This window comes from Tachypleus tridentatus, chromosome 10 (assembly GCF_004210375.1).
Source record: "Tachypleus tridentatus isolate NWPU-2018 chromosome 10, ASM421037v1, whole genome shotgun sequence".
NCBI classification, from domain to species: Eukaryota; Metazoa; Arthropoda; class Merostomata; order Xiphosura; family Limulidae; genus Tachypleus; species Tachypleus tridentatus.
In genome coordinates this window covers 162,232,159-162,259,671 of record NC_134834.1, presented here as the reverse complement: position 1 = coordinate 162,259,671, position 27,513 = coordinate 162,232,159, and the positions used below count along the sequence as shown (strand labels likewise).

Here is a 27,513-nt window from a genome sequence, read left to right as displayed (position 1 = left end):
AATTGTGTTAGAAACAGATGTAAATCACAAAAACAAAAATGATTTTGCTCAACAAAGAATAGTAGAGAAAGGCTTAACTTTATGTGATTGGTGCTTGAAAACACAGTGTATGATATCCTTGATGAAGAGAAACCCAGTTGATATAAAGTGTATCTCAGAACGGCTGGTATGGGTATTAACGTTGTTCTCTCCTTATCAGTAAAAGTGTTAATACCCATATCACCCTTTCTGAAATACATAGTGTATGACAGTTTTATTTCATTTAAAATCAACTAACATTATCTATATTAGTATAATAAAAACCTAAGTGAATTTGTGAAATGTAATTATAGTGCAATACATAAGTTATAAAAATATGTGAATACAAAGAAATAATATGCAAAAATTATTTAAATTGGACTTTTAATAGATAAAAATAAACAAAATGTTTATTCATATTTTTAGCCATTTTTATTTTTAAGTATTCTTTCATTCTTTAATGCAAAAAGTAATTTCATTTCCTTAGTTATAAAGACATAAATGCTGTATAATTCAATTATTCAATAAATCGTGTCATGAGTTTTATTTGAATCTGTATGAACTATTCAATGATTTTATACATTAGTTGTAAGTAATCCTACAAGAATGATTCAAGATACTATAAAAAAGAGGCACAACAATCAGAGTGCTTTTGGATATTCACTGGGTTTTTTTGTTTTGTGATTTACATATATATTTTTTCATACCATGTGATTTCTCATGGGTTGCTGATATAATGTATCAGTTTAATACAAATCTGTTACTTTATTACATCAAGTCATAAATACACTTGTTAATAAATCCTGCTACGTAAAAGTATTGGCCTAAATTAATCTCTTATCATATATACATATATCAAACAATGTTTTGTTATTATTTTTCTTCAATTACTTTTGGTAAACTTATCCAAATGAACAAAATACAACTGCATGTATGATTTTTTGCAGTTTTTTTTCTGATAATTACCTGACTTTGGGTGAATGGTAAAAGAGCTCAAATCATTTCCACTGATAATAGAATACATAATCTCTGCATTCACACCAGTGTCTTTACTTGTCGCAAGAATACAAATAATTTCTGTCCCAACTCCAACACCTTCCGAGACATCAGCATGATAGAACTTGCTGACAAACACTGGTGGATTATCATTGATATCCTGTACTCTAACTAAAATAAAAGAAACGGATGAAAGCTGTGGTGTTCCGCTGTCGCTAGCTTGGACTGTCAAGTTGTAAAATACTGTCTTCTCACGATCTAAAGGTCTTTGAAGGCAGACAATTCCAGTCTGGTTGTCAATGGTGAAGCTACCGTTGGCAGAGTCAACAAAAGAATAAATGATCTTACGATTTATTCCTGAAAAATTAATAGAAAGCTTTGTGTTGAAGTCCATTCAACTTAAAATAATTAGCTCATGCACATTTTAAAAGTACAATAGTCTATCACCATGAAACAACAGAAAAATAGATGGATTAAAAGACAGAAATTCACTGAGTTTTTTTGTTTTGTGATTTATCTATTTTTAGTTATACATGGTGTTATGCCTATGTATAACTACTTCTCCATGTGAAATAAGAGTACCATAAGTTTAAGCACTAAAATCATGAGCAAAGAAATACATAATAAATAAATGCTAAAAGGAGTAATGGAAATGAAATAAGTGGGTGATAAAATTCAGTTCTGAAAAGAAGGAAAATAATAACACAGAAGAAGGGAATGCCTAAAATTTCGATCACTATAGATTATTTTTTCCCAAGCTTTAGTTTGAACAAGACAGTCAGTGCCTGCAAACTCAAAGCTTAATTACTACTTCATATTCAGACATGAATAGTGACAACCCAGAAAAGGGGTAATACATAAAATTTCCAGTAGCTTTACATTAAAAATATTTTTGAATACTCCATGTGACAAAGACAGAAACCATGGTGGTGCATTACTGTTAACGTTAGTGATTACTAATGTTTTATTTAAGTTTGCAATAAACCATTTTATTGAACTAAAAACACACACACCTACATATATAAAGAGAGAAGGAGCTTGCTGTTTGTAAGAGTTGTTGGTATAAAACATAATTTTCTTTCATTATACAGCTATTACTTAAACTCAAGGTTTATAAATAAGCAATGATCACCACCAAAGTTTAAATTGACTACCAGTCATTGAAAACCTAAACTCTAAAAATAACTTCTTTGCACATACATAATCAGCGTTTTCTGCCTCTACTATTGTCCTCTTTTTATAACTATTGCATAGAGAAGATTTTAGTGAGTTAACAAAATAATACAGGTTTGGTGCACAGTATAAAATATATCATTAAAAAGAATTTAGGAAAAACAATGAAAAACCTTTAAGAATATTAATTTATATCAAATTACCAGTTTAAAAGGTTAGTAAAGAGTAAACCATTCAAAACGTTTCAGCTACAAAAGATAACAACAGCAAATATAGTAAACCTAAGTCTCTATCCACAGCATGAACTTTTGTAACCAATGTGCCAACTTTAGAATCCTCTGGTATTGTTACAGTGTAAATGTCTCTTTCAAACTCCGGTGAATTATCATTCATGTCACTTAGCAGTATGTCGATCATACTAGTGCATTCCCATTCCTTCTTCTGTCTATCCTGTACATGAGCTGTGATGTGGTAACGAGGTTGGTGCTCCCTGTCAAGAGACTTGCTAGTTTGCAATAAACCTAATTAATAATGAATACTTTTGATCAATTGGTTTAACACAGATTAAATCTATTCACTTTGTTAGTAAACTAATAAATTACTTAATGAAATGTCAATAACATTAAAATTATGTAAGTGGCAGGATTTGCAACTAATTTATCAGATGAAATTTTATCAGAAATATTAGAAACTTAAAAAAACACGAGAATCTGTAAGTGTTGGTGTTAAAAACTTCTAACTTAATAACTAATGTCTTTTTTTTGTAATTAAAATTGTAAACTAATTTTTATAAGGTTTTAATGTTTATGATGGAATTGCAAATAATTCTGAAACATCCATAGATTTTTTGGTCTTATCATGTTTCCAATATATCTTTTATGTGATAGTAATAAATATATTTGTTTTGTTCCATGGTAAATGAATGTAACATAATAGAGAAAGTATTTATGGCTACTGACATTACAGTTTTTGTAGATATTTTCAAAAGACAGAAGTAACTGTTGTTATGAGAAAATAAAAAATCAACATATCACTATATCACACATTAAATATACCAAATAATCACATAATACAAGAAAATAAATGTTTAATATCAATTGAATCAACTAACGGATAACAAACATTTACAAACGAAGTGTTTTAGAATTCATGATAGATTTGTCTGTTACAATTACCTTCCCAATCTAACATTTTCTTTAGTTTGTATCATTGTAATAACAATAAAATTAAAAAATAAATTATTTCACTATTTTTTAATTGTAAATAGACACAAGAATAAATTCAAATAATGTGAATTTCTTTCACATACTGACAAACATCACATCCACAAATACACAGGGTTAAAGCAAACACAATAGCAAGCAGCTATTATAGAATATAATATAGAATATTATAAAAGAATAAGGCAGAAATACTGTCAAATTGACCTTCTCCCCACATGATAATTTAACTATTAAATATGACACAGTGAATTTCAGAAATTATTCAATAAATAATGTTTATTTCATGATAAAATGAATAATGTCTCTTCTTTTATTAAAAATTAATAATAATTGGAAAACAAGTTGAAATTTCCAAAGACACCAATAAAAATATTAGGTTGTACAGTGTAAAATGTCAAACTGCTGAATACTACGTTGAGGATAAAAGTTTTGATGATCAAACCAACATAATCACCCTAAATGTTTGTTTTTTTAAAGACTTCATTCTTTCAGATTTTTTTACAATACCTGAGGTTGGATTGATGAAAAAATCCTCATTACCATCCCCAGTAAGATAGTAATATAGTTGTGAATTTCTTTTTTCATCCTTGTCAGTTGCTTTTACTGTCAGGATATATGTTTGAGGTTCAATACTTTCCGATACCATTTCTGTGAACTTGGACTACAAAAAGAGATAAATATCAGTTTCTAACAGAAAGTTTTCTAATGAATTCAAATGTGAAAACTTTTATTTCAAAAATAATTCAAATCATAACATAATGGCATTAAACATTTGTATTCTCTCTCAGTGTTTGAGCTATTTTTTAAAGTCCCTTCACCTACAATGGTGCCCTGTCAACTTAATAAATTGCAAGTACAAAAACAATTAATATTTTTAAAGCAATTATTTTTTAATTAGATGATAAAAAAGAACTAATATTTCACATGGGCAGATTGAAATTATTTGTTGAAAACTTAAGAGAAGACAGGGATGGATTTTGCAAGATTTTTAGTATACTACTTTTGAATGAAAAATTAAATTGGAATGACAAAGTTTATGTTTAAAAAGAATCATACTTATTAACAAAGTGTTCCATATTTCATATGAAACAAAATTATTTTTGTAAAAACCAGATATGCCTCAATCAACACAAGCACTAGATTCACCTATCACAAACAACCAATTTAGAGTGAAACATACATTTTACCATACTTCTTGTTATTACTTACCGAGTGACAAACCGGAGGGTTATCATTAGCATCTAAAACCTCGACAGCAACACACGAAGTTGATACAAATCTTCCATCAGTAACAGTGACTGTTAACTTGTAGTTAGGAGTTTGTTCTCTGTCCAGTTGTTTGTTCAAATACATTTCACCTGCCTTACTTACTTGAAACTGATTTTGTGGGTTACCACTAGTAATATAAAACTGTAGAACATGATCTGGATCACTATCTGGGTCATTAACTTCTAATACAATTATAATTGTCCCTACCAAAGCATCTTCAAAGATGGAGCTTTCATAATAACTTTGTTTAAAAACTGGAGGATTGTCATTATAGTCTCTTACTTCTATGTTCACCATTGTTTGTGAAGAGAGTTGTGGGGAGCCATTGTCTTGTACAATCACCGAGAAATTATACCATGGAACACTTTCATAATCCAAGGGCACTTTAGTGATAATCCAGCCCTCATGAGTATCCAGATCAAAGACCTTCACAACTTCTTCAGTATCATCCCCAAATGAAAATACAGTTTCAGCATTGTTAGAGATGTCTAAATCAAAAGCCAAAAGTCTAGCTACAGTGTAGCTCTCTTCCACATTCTCTGCAACTATTATCTGATAAGGATTAGATACGAACGCTGGACTGTTATCATTTTCATCCATTAAAATAATGCTTACATCAGTGTATGATGCCAGTTGGGGTTCAGAGCTAGCTTCCACTCGGATTGTCAGATTATAGGTGTCTCTTTCCTCCCTGTCTAGTTCTGCAACTTGCATGATTCGACCAAGGTTGTCAATACTGAAGCTTGATATGTAGAGATGGGCACTGGACTCTTCATTTGTTGGAGCAAAAGAATAAACCACCTCTTCAGGATAAACAATACTTACTGTTGCAATTATTTTACCTAGTTCTGAATTCTCATTGAGGAAAAATTCATAACTGAACTTGTCAAACTGTGGAGCTTGTTGTCTAGGGCCTTTAATGTAGACAGTTACTGGAACTTCTGACCGTCGTGGTGGAAAACCTCTGTCTTGAGCTTGAATAAAGAATTGGTAAACACTGTTTTCTGTAATATTAAAAGGATAAGTGCTGTTGATTTAATATGATTTAATTGTATTTTATTTAACACTTACAATGACCAACTCACAAAATGTCAACATTCATATTTTCTTGTTTTTTTAAGAACAGAAATTTTTCATAATTTTTTAAATATCTCACGGAGTGTTTAAATTAATAAGTGATAACATCTGGCATTTTAAAATCATTAAACATAGTTAACAATGATCAACTATACTTTGAATCATGTATGTGAATTTACTTTTATTCACATAGTTGATCTATCTAATTACTAATGCCAAAATTTTATTAGCCTTTAATAAGGCTCAGTGATGGTTTATTTTATTTTCCTAAATGTTTTTTTCTGATTATACAATAATAAAAGCACTTTGAAAAAAGTATAGCACATGTACAATAACAGTAATGTCTCCAAACTAAAAACTGTTAAATGGCTGGGTTATTAAATTATGCTTTTCCTTCAATTTTTACAAATAAATATTTAAACAACATTCATCATCTTGAACAATTGACAGATGAAAACAAGATTGAACAAGATGATTGCGCTAATTCCATATAAATTTATTTGGGTGCAAAAATATGAAATTTCATGCTCACTAATGTCTCACTTTACAAAGTTGAATCTAGCATGAAAAGAAAGAGATTACCATGCAAGTACTTCACAGAGACTGAAAAAGACAGAAGTGTGACATTCTGAGCTTTTGATTGGTAATACACACTTCACTGGGCAAAATTGGTGTACTTTAGTAGGTGTTTTCAAAAAAATTAAAGTGGTGGGTGGGACCACCTTGGTTGATTCAATAAATATATTATTATCTCAAAAAATATAGAAGGTTCTTATTTTAAATTCGAGGATTTACAACATTTAGTGAGTTGGGTAAATAAATAGCAGATGGGTTTTAATTAAAATAAATGTAACATGATACACGTAGGTTATAATAATTTGAAGTAAAAATACAATCTTGATGAGAATAATCTTAACAGTGTTATAAAAGAAAGGGATCTTGGTGTAGTGGATTATCAATCTCTTAAACCATCCAAGTAGTGTACCATTGCTCATGGTAAGGCAATTAGTATTTCACATTGTATCTACAGAAATATTTAATACAAGTATAAAGAGGCTATAATTTCATTGTATTGGTCACTGATTAGACCACATTTCGAATATTACAAATAAAAGCCTTATTGGAATAATGTATTCAGTCTTGGGCTCCTTAATTTAGGAAGGACATTGAATTGTTGGTAGGGGTTCACAGGATGGCTACTTGACTGGTGCCTAGGATGGAAAGTTTGTAATATAAGGAGAGATTATGATCTCTGAAATTGTTTTCTCTTGAAATAATAAGAGTTAGAAGGACTCTGAATGTGTTGTTTAAAATTGGTAAGGGAACTTATGGTGTTGAAACATCACCTTTTCTATATTTAACAGTAAGAATAGTTGAACAAGGGAACACAAAAATAAATTTTGGTAGGGTAGAAGTCATCATCAGTTAAAGAGTTTTATTTTCCTAACAGGGTGCATGGTTGACCTGTGGAATTAACTGCCTTCAGGTGTTGTAGAGGCAATATACTTAACTGTGTTTAAGAGAAAGCTTTATAACTACATGATTGGCGGGGGATGGCTTTGAGGGTTTTTTTATATTATTTATTTAATCGTTTCAGTTCAGAGTAGAAGATGAGATAGTCAAGATGGACCAGTAAGTCCCTTTTTTCTCCCCAAACATCATATCATGTCAAGGTGGTTGAACATATGAAAATTTATAAAAGTGTGGCATTACTACATTATAATTAAGGCACAATTAATTCAAGATGCACAGATTCAAATAAATATTCAATTTAAACTTTTATCTAGTGCAGCAGATCTCACTGCATTACAACCTTCTTCCAATAGAAAATATTACTACATGACTCAATTATCCTGTTATATTGCATAATTGTCAATCTTGAGAAATAAAACTTCCATTACACTAAAATATCAATAAAAAAAAAGATTTTGGAAGTCAAAAGTGATGTCCATTTTAAAATTAAACAAATGATTGTGTCCTTTTTGCAAAGCACTTGAAATCTTCAACTTGAGAACTACTGAACTAATGTATACATACATCCAACTTTTTTCTTTTTTTTCTATTTAAACATAAACATGAGGAGACAGAAATAAAATTAACAATACCCACCTAATCCCGCAGCAGATTCCATAAGGGAAACTTCCCCCTGATCTCGAGTAATGTGAAACATTTTCAGAATGTTAGAATTGCTCCTTTCATAAATACTATACTCTAAGGAAGCAGCTTCTCCCAAGTCTATGTCCAGTGCATTCACCTAAAATTATAATAAGTGTAGTTAGGAAAATACATTTAAGTTAGAAATTGTACCTTGTTATCTTTTTAAATATTTAAATTTTATTTTATATTTTTTTTCATTGTATTTAGGTATAAGATTTTGAACTAAATATTCAATTACTTACAACTCCTGAAGTATTCATTTAAAATAAAATTAACTAAAAAACTTAGTACTACTTATGAACAAGATTTATAAAAGATAATACTGAACAATAGACTGCTGTTTTAAATAATAATTCATACAGTGGGGAATAAGATAATTAATGTTTAAAATATCATAGATAATGTGAGTCTATAAGAGACCTGAAATTCATAATAATGTATACTCTTCAAAACAAGAAACGCAAAAGGGATATTTTTGTTATTTTAAAGAGAAATATACGTAATAACGTTACAAGCTCAGAGTATGTGATGTTACACGTTTTAAGGTATTGATTGTCAGACCAAAATGACAATAAAAGTTGTGCACTTTGAAAACGGAGGAAAAACATCGGATTTTTCGCCAAAACGCATGCGTGTCCAATAAATTTCTTTGAGAGATCTGCATGTTCTGCAAGTGCAACATGTGCAAAATCCCTATAAAAGTGACGGGTTCTCGGTTTCCATAGCTTAGTGTTAAGCCACCGACACGCAATACAGTTATGCCAAGACTGACTGAAGCACAACGCAACAATGCCATTGATTGCTTGTAAGCAGGCAAATCTCGATCAGATGTTGCCAGAGCTGTGAATGTCCACCCAAGCACCATCACAAGCCTATGGAATCGTCACCAACAACATGGATCAACTTGTGGCCGTCCACGATCTGGCAGATCTCGTGTGACCACGCCTGCACAAGATCGCAACATCCAGTTACATCACCTTCGTGATAGGACCACCACTGCGACGTCTACTGCCTCAACCATACCAGGGCTGTGTAGGATTTCCGATCAGACCATACGCAACCGTCGACGAGATTCTTAGACCCCATGTGCAACCCATCATGGTGAACGTCAACGACGTTTTTCAACATGACAACGCCTGTCCTCACACAGCCCGACTCACCACTGTCTTCTTGAGACACCACAACATCAACGTTCTTCCCTGGCCCTCCAGATCACCAGATTTAAACCCCATCGAACATCTTTGGGACGAGTTGGACCGACGTCTGCAACGGCGACAACCTCAACCGCAGACTTCCTGGTTTGTTTTAAAGTTCAAGAAGTTTATAATTTTATGCTAGCATATGTAATATGCCCAAACAGCAGCAGGTGCACAACTACTCTGGTCTGTACAATCACTAACTTAACTCAGCATCAAAATGTTAAAGATTTATGTTTTATGTGTCTGATCAGGTGTAAAATCAGCTTCAGAATAACATAGATGAAACCTTTGAAATTTACAAAACAGATTTAACCAAAATCCAATTCTATCAGCAAGATAATCTAATAAGTCAAAACGAAACAAATTGTATGTTAACAAAATCAGTGTAACTACGATATTTACAAAACTTAAAGTAATTACTATGTTGAAGCCAAATACAGAAAACCAAAGCCATACCCTCGCACATGTTGTCAAATTTAATGTATGAACATCAAACTGAAGTAAAATGAGACCACTGAAATATGTTAGAAAGTATCTTTATCTGCATGTGGTTATCTTATTCAGTTGACTAAAAAATTATAAAATATGATAATAATTAATGTTTTATCTCTCTCCCCAGTTTGATTAGTGGGATAACCTGAAAATATGAAAAGCCCAAGTTATGAAAACATCAACAATTATATATATTATACAATTAATAAAGTGTTCAAAGTGAAAGGAAGAAGTCTGAAATTGGATAGTTTACAAAACGTATCCCAAACTTGACCATTCTACCTCATACAAACAGGATAAATATTATAAAATATAAATTAAGTTGAAAATTTAGTTTTCAAAACTTGTCACTATAAATAATAAACTTCTTCATACTTAAATTTAAATATTTAAAACAAACCATTGAGATTTAAAATAAGCAAAAATTATTACAGTGTAAACTAATCCAATTAAAGAAACTATATAAGCTAAAAAGAGGCAAGTACCTTATAACCACATTTACTGAGAACCAATGAAGTCACACATAACTTCTCTGATCACATTTCAACTATCCCTGAGAAACATGTTTTGTCACATGGTTTAAACCAGGCTATCACTCCTGAGGAAATTGAATATACTGATTTCTTTGTAGTGTTAAATCATTACCCATTTGGACTACGAATGGATACTCCTTTGGTAACTTTGTAATAAAAATATCAGGAACACCTTTGCCTGGATTCCATACTTATAAATTTAAAAAACATAACAGTAACCTGTTCAACAATGAAACAGCTGCTTTGAATAATCTAAAACATTTAAATAAGTTTCTATTCCAGGAACTCTTCTCTGAGTCCTTTCTAACAATTCAATGTCTTTCTTAAAGTAAGGAGCCCAAGAATAAAAACAATATTCCAAATGTGGTCTAACCAATGACCTGTACAATGAAATTATAACCTCTTTAGTTTTGTATTCAATATTTCTGTAGATACAACCTAAAATCCTATTTGCCCTACCACTAGAAATAGCGCACTAATTGAATGGCTTAAGATACTGATAAACCACTACACCAAGATCCTTTCCTTCATGACACCGTTAAGGTTATTGACATCCAAATTATACTTATAATTGAAATTATGATAACCCACATGCATCATCTTGCATTTATCATAATTAAAACTCATCTAACATTTATTTGTCCAACTTACTATAAGATCTAAATCCTTTTGTAAAGCACCTAATACCCATATCACAGATAGCAATATCCAAGACCTTAATATCATCAGCAAATTTAAATGATTTATTGACTATTCCCTCACCTATGTCATTGATGTAAATCAAAAAGAGCAGAGGTCCAAAGACTGAGCCCTGAGATACCCCACTTGTGACATTAATCAAGTTTGAATGAACTCCATTTGTAACAACCCTCTGCTTTCTTCCATCCAGCCACTCTTATATCCTGTTTCCTAATTTATCTCTCACATCTAAAATTTCAGATACGTCAAATCTACACCTCGTCTACATAAAGCTGTGAAGTTTTCAAAGAATGTCAAAAGATTTGTAATGTAAGATTTTCCCTTAGTGAAACCATATTGATTATCCAATAAATTTATAAACTTTATTACATGACTTTGCAAAGCATCTTTCAACATACTTTCAAAAGCTTTTTCCACAGCTGATGTAAAATTAATGGGTTTACAATTACTGGGACATGTTTTATCACCTCTCTTGAAAACGGGAATTACATTAGCTAACTTCCAATCCCCTGGTACCTGCCCACTATTCAAGAACTGACAAAAAACAGTAGCAAGTGGTCACATACCCAATCTTTGACCTCCTTAAAAACCCTTGGGGAAATATTACCTGACCCAGGAGAATTACTGTTTTGGTAAACTTATTAATTTTTCTTAACCAGCCCAGAATTAATGCAGTCTTCTTGTTTGGTCTTGTTTCCATTTACCAATTGTTTAAGATGTGAAATATTACTTGACTCTTTGTTAGTAAAAACTGAAGAATAAGCAAAATTTAATAACCATCTCATAATCATCAGATATTAGCTTTCCTTTATTATCCCTCAAGGATCCCTCCCCATTCTAACAATTTATTTACTCTTAATATATTTAAAGAAATCCTTACTGTTAATTTTTACATTTTCAGCCAATCTTTTCTCATACAGCCATTTTGATGTCCTAATTTCCTGTTTGACCAACTTTCTTGATATTCTATAATCTTCTAAGTCACCTGTAATTATGACCAAAAAATTCTCGTTTTGTGTTTAATAATAAGACATATGATCAAACTGATGGTGTTGCCATGGGCTCACAACTTGTTTCCACGCTACCTAATTTGTTCTTGTCTCATCATGAAACCAACTGGTTACAGTTGTACGTATTTGAATTTAAACTATTAGTTTATAAGAAATATGTTGATGGCATTTTTATTGTATTCAGAAAGCAAAATCATGCGAGAAAGTTTCTAGATTATTGAAATTCAAAGCACAGGAATATCAAGTTCACAGTTAAAGAACAAAAGGAAGCTAAGTTGCCTTTTTTCAAATCTAGAAGTCATCAGCCAGAAAAACAGGTTTAAAACTAAGTACTACCACAAACTAACATTTTCTGGCCTGTACTGTCATTTCAGCTTATTTATACTTGACTGTTACAAGGCTAATTTAATAAATACTTTAGTTCACAGAGAATATAAAGTTACCAGCTCTTATGGTTATTTTAAAGATGAATTTATCAATATTAAAAAATATATTTGATTAAAAAATGCCTTCCCTCAAGCACTCATCAACAAAAGTATTTTTGAACATATCAATAAAGTTCACAACTCCAAAATTTCTGACCTTAATGTTTCTAAATGTCCTATCAATAATCTTGGTGTTACCATTCACTTGTTTTCATGACATCAAACTAAAAAGTAAAATCAAAAGTATTCTGCAATCAACTTATCCCCAAGTTAGCCTAAGATTAATTAAAACCAAACAAACAGATATGCAGTTTTTCCTGTTTAAAAAATAAAATGCCTTCTTCAAACAAATCGCTGGTAGTATACAAATATTTGTGTCCTCAATGCAGAAAAGTTTATACTGGGTCAACAACTTGAATCTTAGCTACTAGAATCAAGGAATGTGTACATAATAACCCTTTCAATAACTTTGTAATTCACAACCATCTAAGCAGACTGCAATGAAAAACTGAACAATGAACACTTCAGAAAAATAGACTAAGCAAAAGATGAATGGATGCTAAGAAAAAATATAAAGCACTTGTGATTTGTAACTTACAACCTAAGCTGAACAATCAACTAGCTACATCATTACATCTCAAACCACTGTGCCTGAGATGGGCAAAAGTGAAAACTTCATCCAACAAACTAGTCTCTTCAAGAACTTATTTTTAAAAATTAACAATTCTGTTAAAATAACATATATTTATCAACTAATAGCATTAAACTTAAGTATTAAATGTATCAAATGGCTTTCTTACTTTCAAAATGGTGGTTCCAACAGTCATGTTTGAGTGAATGTTGAGTTGGTATTCTGCAAATAAAAACTGAGGGGCATTGTCATTCACATCTGTGATAGTAAGCCTAACTATACTGTAACCTGAACGTCCCCCACCATCTATAGCCACTACAGGTATCTCATACAGGTGTTTTTTCTCTCTATCAAACGATGATTTTGTGTAGATCTCACCTGTTAATGAAAGATTTTTTTTTAAAGTGATAATAAAGCATTGAGTATTTATATACAAACTTGTTAAAAATAACTTTAATTCAAAAGCTACACATAAGATATATTATTTCTGACATTTATAACAAGATATAAAAAATAAAACTTACAAAAATAACAACAGTTCCAACTGCCTTATACAGTTAACACTACAACTACTGATGCAACATATTATAAAAAATCAAATGCAACTTAAATTTCTTATAATTTTTTTTCTACACAAGTAAGATAACAGATTTAAGAAAGTACAAATATATCGTAAGGATTATTGCTTTGGTGATGTGTGTATGTGTGTGTTTTTAACATTACAACCTGTTAAGTTAAATTATTAGGACCATTCACCATATTAAAAAACTTTTTGTCACATGATATGAGCTCTCTAACTGAAGCTTCCATTAAAAAACTTTTTAACATGATAAATAGTCCTTACCTATTTTAAGAGTCTTAAGTGGATATTCTTACTACCCATTGTTACATTACTCAAACAGTATGATTCCGTGGAAGGTTTAAAAGGGTGAAATCACTGTATACCATTCTCCATGCATATACTGTTTGAAAAATGTTATCATGTATAACATTATGTCTATAGTTACATTATTTTAGTAACCTTGTTGTCTATAATTATGAGGTCATCCCATAAGTAAAGTCCAAAAATTTAATACAGAAAGTGAATCATCATTTCTGTCTTTGTAGAGAGGCTTTAATAACTAAAATATGTAGTAGGACATGTATAAAAATGTCCAGACAAATAAAATAAACTAACACAACTCCAATTTTTCAAATGATTAATCAAATAAACCCTTATGAAGGGAGCACATTAAGCATATAATGCTTTGAGTTTAGAAAGGGCAATAGTACAGCAGAAACTACACACAACATTCAAAGTGTTTATGGTGCAGAGTCTCTCAATAAAAATAAATGTTGAAGGTGGTTTCAGAAAATCAGATCAGGTGACTACAGCTTAAGTGATGTGCCACGTTCAGGTCATCCTGTTGAGTTTAATGATGACTTGCTGCTGGCTGCACTTGATGAAGATTGTACTGTAACAGTCGAAGAACTATCACAGAAGCTTAATTAAATCCATTTATCAGTTCACCGTCATCTGCAACAACCTGGAAAGGTGTCAAAACTTGGAAAACGGGTCCCCCACGATTTGACAGAAGCCAACCTCAGAACAAGAGTGGTCATTTGCACTTCTCTGCACTCTCGTGAACGTAGCTCACCTTTATTGGACAGGTTAGTGACTAGAGATGAAAATTGGATATCTTATGAAAATGTTAAGTGCTGTAGACAATGGCTCAGTGCAGGTAAACTGGTTAAAGCACAGCCCAAAATGGACCTCCAGACAAGGAAAGTCTTGTAAAGCATTTGGTGGGATATTGTTGATGTGATCCACTTTGAGTTGCTGTCATTCAATGTAACAATTACATCAGACTTCTACTGCTACAGTTAGAGCACTCGAATGTCTCATTGCAAGAAAAGAGGCCTGCTTTGATCAATTGTAAAGGTGTTGTGTTACACCAGGATAATGCACAGCCCCATAGAGCAAGGATCACATCTGCAAATATTGAAGAGCTAGACTGGGAAAAACTTCCACATCCTCCTTATTCTCCAGACCTTGCCCCATCTGATTATCATCTATTCTGAAATTTGCAGAACTATCTTGATGGAAAAGAGCTTGGAACACAAAACTACCCTCTCTACATTATTTTCCTCCAAACCCCAAGAGTTTTATAGAAGTGGCATTTAGAAGTTTGTGAATCATTGGGAAGAAGTAATTAATAATAATGGAACATATATTATTGATTAAATAACATTAAAAGCATTTGAAATCCTTTCTCTTTTTCTCAACCTAAAATAAGACATTACTTAAGGGATAACCTGATATAAATTTTTAGTCTCCTTAGACTTTGTGGTAACATGACAAATAATATCAAAACAACTCTTCACACCAAATGAGTAACAGTCTATGAAATTATAATATTTCAATTGATTTACTGTCTACAGCTATATTATCTTGATCACATACAAGTTTCTGAATGACCTCAGCATTCTTAACTTAGGTAACGCTGATTTAAAAAAAAATTAAATCAACAATATACAAATTTAGAGTTATAGTTAAATACACTACCAGAAGTTTGGTTTAGGCTGAATAATTTTAAGCATTCTTCACTGTCAATAAAGTATCTGACAATTCCATAGCCTCCTCTGTCCTTGTCTACAGCAGTAACAGTAGTGGCTTTGGTGCCTGAAGGTAAATTCTCTTGTAAGGCCACTTCATAATTTGTGCGAGTAAATACAGGTGTGTGTTTGTTGGCACTCAGTATATCAATCAGGACAAGAGTGTAACTGGAGTAGACACCATCAGAAACAGAAATATTCAGGTTGTATGTATAGTGTTTCAAGAGCTGGTGGGCATTAAACAAGGAGACCACACCTAGTGTAAATAACACACACACACATTAAAAAACAGGAGGCAAGCAAGAAATAGTACCTAGTTACTAAACATATAAACAAGTTACATGTACACTAAATAATACTACAACTAAAAGAAAAGAACAGAAAATGAACAGAACTACTACACTTTTTTTTTTTTAATGTTTGTCTCCATAAGTTCATTATTATATAAATTGTTTGATATATTAGTTCCATTTTTGAATGTTTTCCTACCTTTTAAGACAACACTCCACCTATCACTACACTATATTATTTATATCTTCATTTATGTTTTTTATGATTTAGAGTGTTCCCTAACAATTATTGTTTCATGTTGATAATTATTTTTCAATATAGGATACTTTGTTGGTTAGTTGAATTTCATGAAAGTCACTCAAGGGCTATCTATAATATTTGTCTATAATTTTAAAGTGATAGCCTAGAAGGAAGGTAGCTAGCCAAACATCAGCTCTGGAGATGCTCATTTATCAAAGAACAGTGGGACTGATTGCAACATTATAATGCCCCTACAGCTGGAAGGGTAAGCAGGTTTGTTGACAAGATTCAAACCCATGACTTGCAGATCACAAGTGTTCTCTAACCATCAGGCCCAATATAAGCTATGTCATTTGAAAATTTGTTTATCTAATCTAAACAATATTGTTAATTTAGATTAGACCACCAGTTGTTCTGTGTAAGCTTACTAATTATCTGAAAAAACTACATCAATCATTTTTCCAGTTTCTTTGTAGCATAATAATTCTACTTTTCCCCGTTAAGTCCTTTCACCATTGTTTTAACAAGATATTTCTGTTCTTTCTAACTAAGTCATTTCATTGTAGTTTTTTTCTGTAATACAGCTTATAATTGTAAACTTCTCAAGTAAGATCTTCTCGTAATAGTTTTTACATAACACAGTTAAAAATTCTATAGTTTTCATCTAGACAATTTCAACACTCTCTTTATGTAGTTTAAATACTTCTAACATTACAATTTAGCTTATCTCAATATTCATGTGTAAATATGTTTATCTGATTTTAGCTCAACTTATTCACAAATAAATTACATAAATAGTCTAACCATAATATTTTTATGGCTCTAAGTTTCAGTAATTCACAACTAACAATATCAAAAATTAATCAACTTTAGCATTTACTGATACTTCTTTAAAAGTATACCAAGAAATGAGTAGCTTAATTAAATGTTCTTTTTTTGTTTTTGGTTGATGGAAATTTTCTCAAATTGAGATATATTAAACATCCATAAAATAATCTAGACATTAACATTCAAAGCTATAATTTACAGATATAGAATTATATTTCTTGGGAAAGTGTGAACGTTTTTAATTTGAATGCAAAAAAATAAAGCATTGTTACATCATTCTTCCAAGTACAAACACTATCTTTATAAATCAAAGGAGAGAAAATAAAACATACATACTAATTCCCAAAATATTTAAAATGAAGAAAGAATAAAACTCACCATTTGTGCTATTAATTGAAAATGCTTGGTTGTCATTGCCACCTACAATAGAGTAGGTCAGTTTGGGCTGGTCAGTGACATCAGGATCAGATGCTACAACCATAGTTACAAACTGACCACGTATAGCATGCTCACTAAGAACACATCTATAAATTGGATTTCCAAATGATGGAGGATTGTCATTCATATTTGAAACTGTGACCCAAACATCTGCAGTTGAGCTAAGAGGTGGAGATCCCCCATCTGTTGCCATGACAACAAAATGATGTGTGGACTGTGTTTCATGATCTAAAGAATGTTTGATGAAAATTATACCCTCTACAGGATCAACATTAAAATAAGCTGTAGCATTACCAAGAATGTTGTATTCTATCTGTTGGTTAGATCCAGTATCCTTGTCATTGGCATACACACTCAGAATGGATGTTCCAAAGGGTGTTGCTTCAGAGATTGATCCATTATAAGTAGGTTGGCTAAACATAGGTGCATTGTCATTTATATCTAGCACCTGAATTTCAACAAAAACCTCTCCATAATCACCAGACACAGAGTCAGTGGCTCGCATGGTGATATGATGATGTTGACAAGTCTCGTAGTCAAGTTCTTCCACCACAAAGATCACAGCTAGTAAATTTCAAAGATTTTATTTTTAAAAAAACATAAATACAATGCAGTAAAGCAATCAAATAATGAAAGCCACAAGGTATTTTTAATTACAACCTGTCTGATAATCAAATGAATTGTCATTCATTTTTTCACCTAAAGAATGTTAGTATTGCTTGAAATTCAGATACTAGTTTTCTTAATGCATAATTGATGTAAAAAAAATTGCATGTTTAATGTATACTACTAAAAGAAAAAAATCCACCTATAAAAACTTTTGTTTATTTAAAAGAATTAAGTACAAATATTAACTGTGCAATAACATACATGAACGTGCAGTAAGAAACACATATGTGGCAAAAGGTTTCTGTAACAAATGTGCATTCTAAACACAGTATGCAACAATGAATATCAATCAAAACAGCTACATGTAACAAAACTTACAAAGTACATTTACTAGTTTAACTACATAATATTTAAGCCACAGTAATCAAGCATTCTAACATGCAGCCATTTTGTACACATATTGTGTACTGTCTGAATATAAAAAAATATTCCCAAAAATCATTCCATGACAAAAAAGGTATAATAATCATAAATACTTCTTTTATGGCCCAAACTTAACCTAAAAAAACTTTAACTTATCTAATAGCAATCTAAAATCTATGATTTATAGATTCTAAGCAGCAGTTCTCAAAATTAATACCCAAGAAATACAAATCATATCAAGAAGTATAAAGAAAATATTTATTACACAAGTTAGAAAACTTGTTTCTATAAACATTTGTATGAAACAGTTGAGCCAAGAAACTATTATTACTACATGCATACACAAGTCATTACAGATTTTTGAACAAATTATCTGATAGCGAGATGGTATAGTGGAAACAAAATGCAGTCAAGAAGCTTTTTAAATGTATTCTGATGCTAGCCCATCAAACAAAACTTAAAATAATCAAGCTAAACTTCTTAATATCAACTGATTTCATGAGTATAGATATAGTATCTAAAACAAATAACTTTTTTTTATATATTAATTGCCTTTACTCTAGTGCAATTTTAAATTAAAAAAGTAGTGTTGCGATTAATGACACCATTAGCCTGATAGCCCACCTCATAAAAGATAGTTATCTACACTTTTGTTATAAAAATGGCTATTTTCAAATTTATACATAATACAGGCCTGCAATGGTTTTATTGTTTTGAAATTTTGGCATGTTCTAAAGTAATTCCTGTGAGCTAAATCCAAAAATGATATCCATTTTTTTCCAACATGAACAGATTTTTCACAAATCTTTACACAAGTGAATCATTTTCATTGAAATTGGGTTCATTTTGTTATGCTTAAAATGTTAACAATCACCAGCTATAGATTTCTCTAGATCAATAATACGAGAGTCTCATCAATTGTTCTAGAACCCACAAAAAACACACTACTAGTACATAAATGGTTAAAAGGCAACAAGAGGTTGTGTAAATGACCCAAACACATTCTGTTATATTTGTGATAAAAAACAAAGTCAAAACATTACAGAATTTTTCAGAGAAGTATATTACGTGTATTTTGGAATAAATCTTGCAGACCAAGACAAATCATAGGTTGTGCACCAAGTTTGCACCACTTGCATCAAGGAGTTGAGACAACGGCCTATAGGTAAGAAAAAGTATTTGCCTTATGTGTAGCACAAGCCTAGAATTCATGGACATTACTCTTATTTTTGTTCATGTAATGTTTAAGGCTACAACACTGTTATCCAACCTTCAATCTGCTATAGTACCTGTTGCTCATGTATCTGTTTGGTTGGTTGTCTATCATTTATTGATGCAAAGCAACTAGGCTATCTGCATCAAAAAAACTGGTAAAAAAGTAAAATTATCAAAATATGTAAAAAGGAATCATATTAAAACAAAACAAAGTCCAATTTTTGAACTAAAAACTTAAATAGTTATAAAAGCCAATGGTCCGTAAAAATTAAAAAACAACTGAGGTGGACACTGTCACCATTACCAATGACACTGTCCAATGTCAATGGTAAACCCATGGTAAAATATGTTTAAAATGGTACTGTTGTTCATGGTAGTAATGACAGCATGACATTAAAATGTGGGCTGTTGTGACTTGAATGTCACACAGACAACACATTGGTGCATCAGTACCAGATAAAAGAAAATAAGTTAAAAACCTGTGACCAATGCATAGCCTAGCTAGAACAACTTCCTCTTTCCAATCCTTATGGAAGTAAGACAGCCAAAGAGCAACAGAAGGTTTCATCTGGAAAAGCTTATTATTACATTGCTCACTCCAAGTAGACTACCAACTGGCACAAAGCCGAGCCTTAAATACAGGACTGTAGTCCATGTATGGGGCAGGCACAGCCATATTAGCAACAGAGAAGACAGACTTAGTTACAGTGTCAGCAAACTCATTCCCATGAATACCAACATGACCTGGTATCCAGAAGAACTGGATAAAAATAGATGATAAAGAGATATGGGCCAGTCAGGTTTTGAATATCAACAAGAACAGGGTGAGAATTAACGTGAAGCAATTCCAGAGCCAATAGAGAGCTGAGCAAATCAGTATAAATTGTACAGTTCATGTACTGCATAGTTTCTATGTGATTCAGAGCAAGTGAAATGGTGTACAGTTCAGCAATGAACACAGAAACTGGATAAGGGATCATGTGTGCAACCACCAATCCACAGCAAACCATGACAGAGCCCACAGATTCACCTGATTTTGAACCATCTGTATAAATTGGAATGAAAGGATGGTTCAAAAGATGTTTGGCAAAAGAAGACAGTACTTTCAGTTGGGAGTATCCATTTTCTTAAGAGGACTCAAAGAAAGATCACATTTGGAGATGGTAATAAGCCATGGTGGGATGATCAGTAGAGACAGCAATATCATCTAAGGACAAACCAACAGGACCAATCCAGATAATTTCCATCCCATCAGTCTGTTAAGCTGCCTTGGCAAACTGATGGAGAGGGTTATCTCCAACCGTCTTCTCCACTTTTGTGAAACAAAAATATTCTTCCGGAATCCCAAAATGCCTCCAGGAAAAACAGGCAAACAACGGTTCACCTCACACGACTCACCGAATCAATCTACAAAGCTTTTAACAACAACCAAGTAACCATTGGTGTATTCCTAGACGTCAAAAAGCATTTGACAGAGTATGGCACAATGCCATCAAATACAAACTAACTCACCTAAATATAAACCCTACAATAGTTAAATGGATATCAAACTTCCTAACAGATAGAACATCACAAGTAAAAGTCAATAAAACTATATCTAAATCAGTCAATATAACTGCAGGAGTGCCCCAAGGATCAGTCCTTTCTCCACTACTATATATTATTTTCATCAGTGACATACCTTTTCCCAATTTAACATACACGTATAATTCACAATACGCAGATGACATCGCTATCTGGAGCACCTCCAGAAACCCAGTAATGGCCATGTCTCGCGTGCAAGAATCACTGAACAACATCTCGGCCTGCAGTAACAAGTGGAGAGTAGTTTTAAATCCAACCAAAACACAAGCAATCACCTTCTACAGGAAATTAAAAAAACAAAGAAAAAATCTAGAAAAAATAAAATTATCACTTGGAAATACACCCATTAACATGAGCAAAAACATCACATTCCTTGGCATCACTTTCGACACAAAACTAACATGGAAAAAACATGTTAACAACATACACTAATCTATTAGAAAACGTATTTCACACTTAATGACTCTAACCAGCAAACACTCGAAATGCTCACCAAAGACCATTATCCAAATATACAAGGCTTACATCTATCCACTAATAGAGTATGGATGTCAAGTCACATATAGTATGTCAAACAACACACTCCAGAAAATCCAAGTTCAACAAAACAAAATACTAAGATCTGCATTCAGTCTACCATCATACACTCCAGTAAATTATATACATCAAATCAGTAACTTACCAACACTAAGAAATAGACTAACAGAAATATCACACAAATACTATTTAAAAGCAGAACACGGAAACAAACTAACGGCATCACTCTATAAATTAACTAGTGCACCAACCAAATTTATCTCACCATACAACATATTTCAAGAATCACAAATCACACAACAAAACACTTAAAGGGCAAAATTCATGTATTTTCTTTTTCAAGTTTCGGGCACAGGACAGGTAAAACTTTCAGCGCCTGTCCTGTGAAAGTGGATTTTTCTCGGGGCGCTCCCGTTTCCCCCCACAGCAAAAACTTAGGCATTGGATCTTTAGATCCCAGCCAAGGCAACTTTACTGCCATGCCCTGAATTGGGTCGTTTGTGTGTATGTTCAAGTTTACTATGACATCTGCCTTTCAGGACGGGATCTGACCATTTTCTCCGGTGCTACCTTTGCCTTGTTCATGGATAATATTAGGCATGACCAAATTCACTCCTCCACCCAAAAAGAGTTTAAAAATTATTTAAATAAAAAAAAAAACTAAAATCAATAACCTTCCACAAAAGGGGAAGAAGAGGAACCACAACATTCCTGAACACCCCAGTTGGAGAGAGAACTCTTCTGATTTCTCTCTCTTTAAACTAAACCCCTGCCACATTAGTTTGCATTTGAGTTCAGCCAACTGTACCTGGATACGAATACCAAAAGGGACAATGGCAAACAGTCTATTCTGAAAAAGCATGGCCCACTGAGGAAGAAAAATGCAACCTCAGGTGGGATGCTTTAGTAAGGATCAAAGGTTTGCAACATACAGTAAAAACAATTACTAATAGCAGTAGTGTAGAGAAGGTTCATGAGACTCAGCACGACCCAAGGAAACACAGATGGTTACAGCCTACAAAGGTGTATTGAGTGGCAAAGACAGGGTGGGCACATGCTGATCAACCAGCAGTACTACCCCTCCATGCACTCATCCTTCACACAACCTGTCATTTCTGTACAAAGAAAACTTTTAAAAGGTGACTGTATTGGCAGGTTTCAGAAATGTTTCCTGTAAGGAAAGACCCACAGGATGGTAAGAATCAATCAGCACTTTGATGTCATCCAAATTAGAATACAAACCTCGACAGTTCCACCTTATTAAAGTGACCATTTTTACTTATGTGAAGGAGAATTAGGCAGAGAGCCCTTGTGGTGATGACTAGCTGCCTTCCCTCTAGTCTTACACTGCTAAATTAAAGATGGCTAGTGCAGATAGCCCTTGTGTTGCTTTGCATGGAATTCAAAATCAAACAAACAAACAAACTCTTCTGTTTCCATCAACATTGTTTCTCTTTATTAGAAGGTCTATTGACCTCCATGGATCCTGCCCTGGGTCAAGTGTGCAGGTCTCTGTTGGTAGATGAAGATTCCAGTGACTGAAAGCATGAACTAATAATCATTCTGCAAGTCAAGGCTGAAGAATAAGATAGACCCGAAAAAACACCAGAAGCCAGAACCAAAAGAAGTGGATCTGGGGAGCCACTGCAAGGAATGATGGGGATAGAGATAGGTGTTGACATTGACTTGTCAACTCTCTTAACCTGGAGGACAAAAGATTCTTAACGTGATTTGAAGAACATAACTCTCTAGGAGACATGGAGAGATCTCTCTGCACTCCCACTGCAGCAGTGGAATGCAGTGCAGCAGCATATGTCTAGGATGGAGTGGCAAACAATAACGTTCAAGCCTCAGAGTAAGAAATGTTGTGAACCATTTTCAAATATTGTACCTATTTTTCCGACACTTATCTAGGGCAAGAACAAAAGTAAAAGGGGTGAGAGCAACTACAATTAACACAATGAAGGTTCATTTCACATTCGTAGGCATCGTGGTCCTTGCCACTGCAACAAACAGATATCAAGGAACCATGGCATGATTCATCAAGTAACGGAACTGCTGACTTTGCAAACATGTGAGAGGGTTCAGAATATATGGCCATACCTTGCAATTTAGATGGTGGCAGGTGGACGTGGTGATGAAAATGTTAAAATTAGGATATTGGTCAGATCATAATTCCATCTTTGCAAGTGGAGATGCATCTCACTGCAGAAACTCCTTGGGTATAAAAACCAGCAACGATCTCTGACTCATGGATATTCTTCAAATTCCTTTCAACAATAACTTCTTGTATTGAATTCAAAGTAGCATGGAGAGTAACCTCAATAAATATATCCTCAATGACCTTCAAATGCAAGTTCAGTCTGTTTCAGAGAGGGTATTTCCACAAAGATGCTCCCAGAAAATAGCTTTTTAACTGACTTAGGAGTGACAGCAAACACTTCTATTCCTTCCTGAATATTACTGTTCAAAATCTTCAAGACATTTATCTATGGTCTGTTTTTCATTATTTTTGAGTTGGGGATCCATAATAAGGAAGGAATATTTCTGTGCCCACTGACTCCCACTCACCATGAAGCCCTACTAGGGGATGCACTACAATGCCAAACAAGAACATTGCAACAATGCCAGTGTTTTGTAAGCACTATGCCTGAACACCAGCATCAGACACAATATCCACAACTCTCATTGAAAACATCCAACATTGGTACTCAGTTGACCCTAACCCAAGTAGACCAGCTGATTGATCCTGAAGGGGGCACCTCAAGACTGCCCGTCTACAGGAATTCAAGGCCAAAGTGATGTATTAGGATTGGACCCATCAACCACCAGAATCCTCTCCTCCCCTTCACAGGTCAAACCACATGGATGGATATTTAAATCCCAGAGGAGATAAACTGAAAGAACTGAACTTTCTCTGGGAGGTCCTCTCATCACATACAGGAATTCACACTAAGGGGTTATGGATCTGATGTACCTGTACCTCCTCCACTGGAGATTCTTGATACAGTTTCATTTGATTCTGATATCAACAGCAATAATGATAGGGACTGTTTTCAACCTTAAATGTACGGTGAAACAAAACTTTTCACACAAGGTGTACTTTGTGGTTTGGTAAGAGAGTTAGGCCTTCCAAAGGAATCTTCAGAGGTTTTGGGATCCAAACTTTGGGCTAAGAACCTACTTTCTCCAGGGACATAATTTTACTGATATAAAATGATAAAAATACTATAACCCAAGCATTTTAAAAAGATTTACCTTTCTTCTTTGGGGGCAAACTATTTGTATCAACACATCTTGAACCTATGTGGTTTTCCATCATCATGAATTTTACTGGTATATAAATTATGACAAACAATTTACACCATACTTTTCACAAGAAGGTTCAGTGGTTTACTGTAAAAGTATTGCTGAATTAATACCAATGCTAGGAGCTGCTGTCCATAAGCCAAGTGAGTGGTGATTGTTTACTGATTTCTCCAAAAGAAGTCTAAAAGATGTTCTCCTTCACAACAGTAACATATATACAACTGTTTCCTTTGCTAATTCAGTTTACTTGAAGGAAATATTGTAGAATCTCAAACTTCTTCTTATTGAGGTCAAATACAAAGAACATGGATGGGTACTTTGTGGTTGGGTCAACAATCCAATTTTACAAAGTTTTCATGTGAATGGGACAGCAGAGCACAAAATCAGCACTGAATAAAGAAACAATGGCCACACAGAGTCAGCATCACTCCAGGATTGAAAAACATTGAACGTCCTTTTACCTCCAGTTCACATAAAACTGGGCTTGATGAAGCAGTTTGTAAAGGTCTTAGACAAGGATGACAACTGTTACAAGTATCAATATGGGAAATTCCCAGCTCTTTCAGAAGCAAAACTTAAGGAAGGAATTTTTGTTGAGCCACAGATTAAGAAATTGACTTTGGATAAAAAGTGCAAAAGAAAAATGAGGAAAGTTGAAAAAGAAGTGTGGATTGGCTTTTAAGATGTTACTAACATTTTTAGGAAACTACAAGGGCCAAAATTGCATAAACACTCTCAATAACATGCATGATAAATTCAAAGAGTTGGGTTGTTACGTGAGCTTGAAAGCTTATTTCTTATACACACATAATGACAATCTCAGTGACATCAGCAAAGAACAAAGGAAAAGGTTTCATCAAGACATCAGGGAAATGGAGAGGAGGTATCAGGGAAGATGGGACATCAGCATAATGGCTGATTACTGCTGGTCTTTGAAACAAGATGTTACAGATGTTATACATGAAATAAAGACCACAACAACTAGTTCTGAGATTAAAAGATGTAAATTTTACAAAAACAATCAAGATGACTGAAGATTCATATTCATTTGATACCAATGTTCTTCCCTTTTTCAGTTTGTGTTTTTTGTTAATAAACATGATAATGGAAAATGTTCATTGTAGTAAATAACAAAATAATTACATCTAAGTTAGAATTGTTTCTTTGTGATTTGTGTAAAATCTTTACATGCTACAAAAAAATTAATATTTTTGAAATTTGTGTAGCTTAATTATAGAAAATCCATTATTAAAAACAAAACAATTTTCATGAAGTTTGCAGGCCTGTGTAATCTGTCAAAATCATTGTAATTATTATTAATGGAGTTAAAAAATAAACTGTATTTTCTATGTCCTTAAATCAAAGTAGAAGATTCATTATAATTATCTCTAAGTAACTTTGAAAATATTATTATAATAAGCCAAATAAATGCCTCAAACCAAGACTTGAAACATATACTACTACTGGAACATTTGTTTCCTTGTAATTCCAAATAAAAGCTAGTTTACTAAAATCCAAAGAGCTTTCATTATCAGTAAGAAGAAAACCATTTCTTGAACTAAATTAGTTACATTTACTGCCACCAGGGGAACAAATTCGTTACAAATTGTATAAGAACAAGAGTACCATAGTCCAAAGCTAAATGTTATTTTCTACAATATTACCTAAATTGTACTAAATGAAACACAAAGAAATGTCTACTTTATATGGAAGGCTGTTTCTTTGTAGAATTGAATGACTAATGTATGGGATTCAAAAGCCAAATTATAGTATGAAAGAGAAATAACAGTGCTTATAAAAAGAGCAGATATTAAAACAACTCATAGGACGATGAATAAAACTGAGAAAAATGTTAAAACAGAAACAAAAAAACAAAACCTGATTATATACTTACATGCACCATTATTATGACCCGAGTCTATAAAGAGACAAAAAATGCAAATATTGTAAAATAAAAATTACAAGTTAATAAAAACAAAATATTGCATTACTGATGCTTGAAATTTAACTGCAAAAAATGTCAAGCAAATTTTTAACTAGCTCATTTAATTATATTATCCAGTGTCAGAAATGAATGAAGTAACAAAACTGAACTATATTTTGAAAGAAAAAAATACTAATAATGGAATTTGGGAATTCTTTGTTATCAAGCACATACTAATAATTGTTCAATATCTGAGTTTCTATTCTATTCTGTTAAACAATGAAACAAAAATGTGTTTAATTAGATTAATTTTAAAGAACATTTAATTATAATTAATAATGACATTATAAAGCACTTTTATTTCAAATTTACTTGTAATTTTATCTGAATAAGTTTAATGATGTATCAGTGTACTAGCCATCCCAAAGTTTCTCTTGGCTATAAAAACTGCTATTGTTCATATACTTAACAATCACAAATACACATCACCAATGGATTTAGCCACTTCTTGAAGTTGACAAGCAAGCATGAAAGAGAAAAAAAAGAGATTTCCAAATGACATGCCACCAAAACTTGTCACACATCATTGCAAAGTAGGTATTTTTTGGCCAAATTTGG

General features: G+C 32.6%; 1 protein-coding gene across 1 annotated transcript in view; it reads right to left on the bottom strand.

The window, feature by feature from the left end:
- Nucleotides 1–27,513, bottom strand: part of LOC143230803 (fat-like cadherin-related tumor suppressor homolog) — a 236,155-nt gene that overhangs the window by 27,251 nt on the left and 181,391 nt on the right. The window contains 9 exon segments of the mRNA XM_076464964.1: nucleotides 985–1,371; nucleotides 2,469–2,708; nucleotides 3,918–4,071; nucleotides 4,620–5,683; nucleotides 7,866–8,010; nucleotides 13,072–13,280; nucleotides 15,448–15,753; nucleotides 17,235–17,858; nucleotides 26,866–26,889. Coding sequence (XP_076321079.1) covers nucleotides 985–1,371; nucleotides 2,469–2,708; nucleotides 3,918–4,071; nucleotides 4,620–5,683; nucleotides 7,866–8,010; nucleotides 13,072–13,280; nucleotides 15,448–15,753; nucleotides 17,235–17,858; nucleotides 26,866–26,889 — 3,153 coding nt within the window.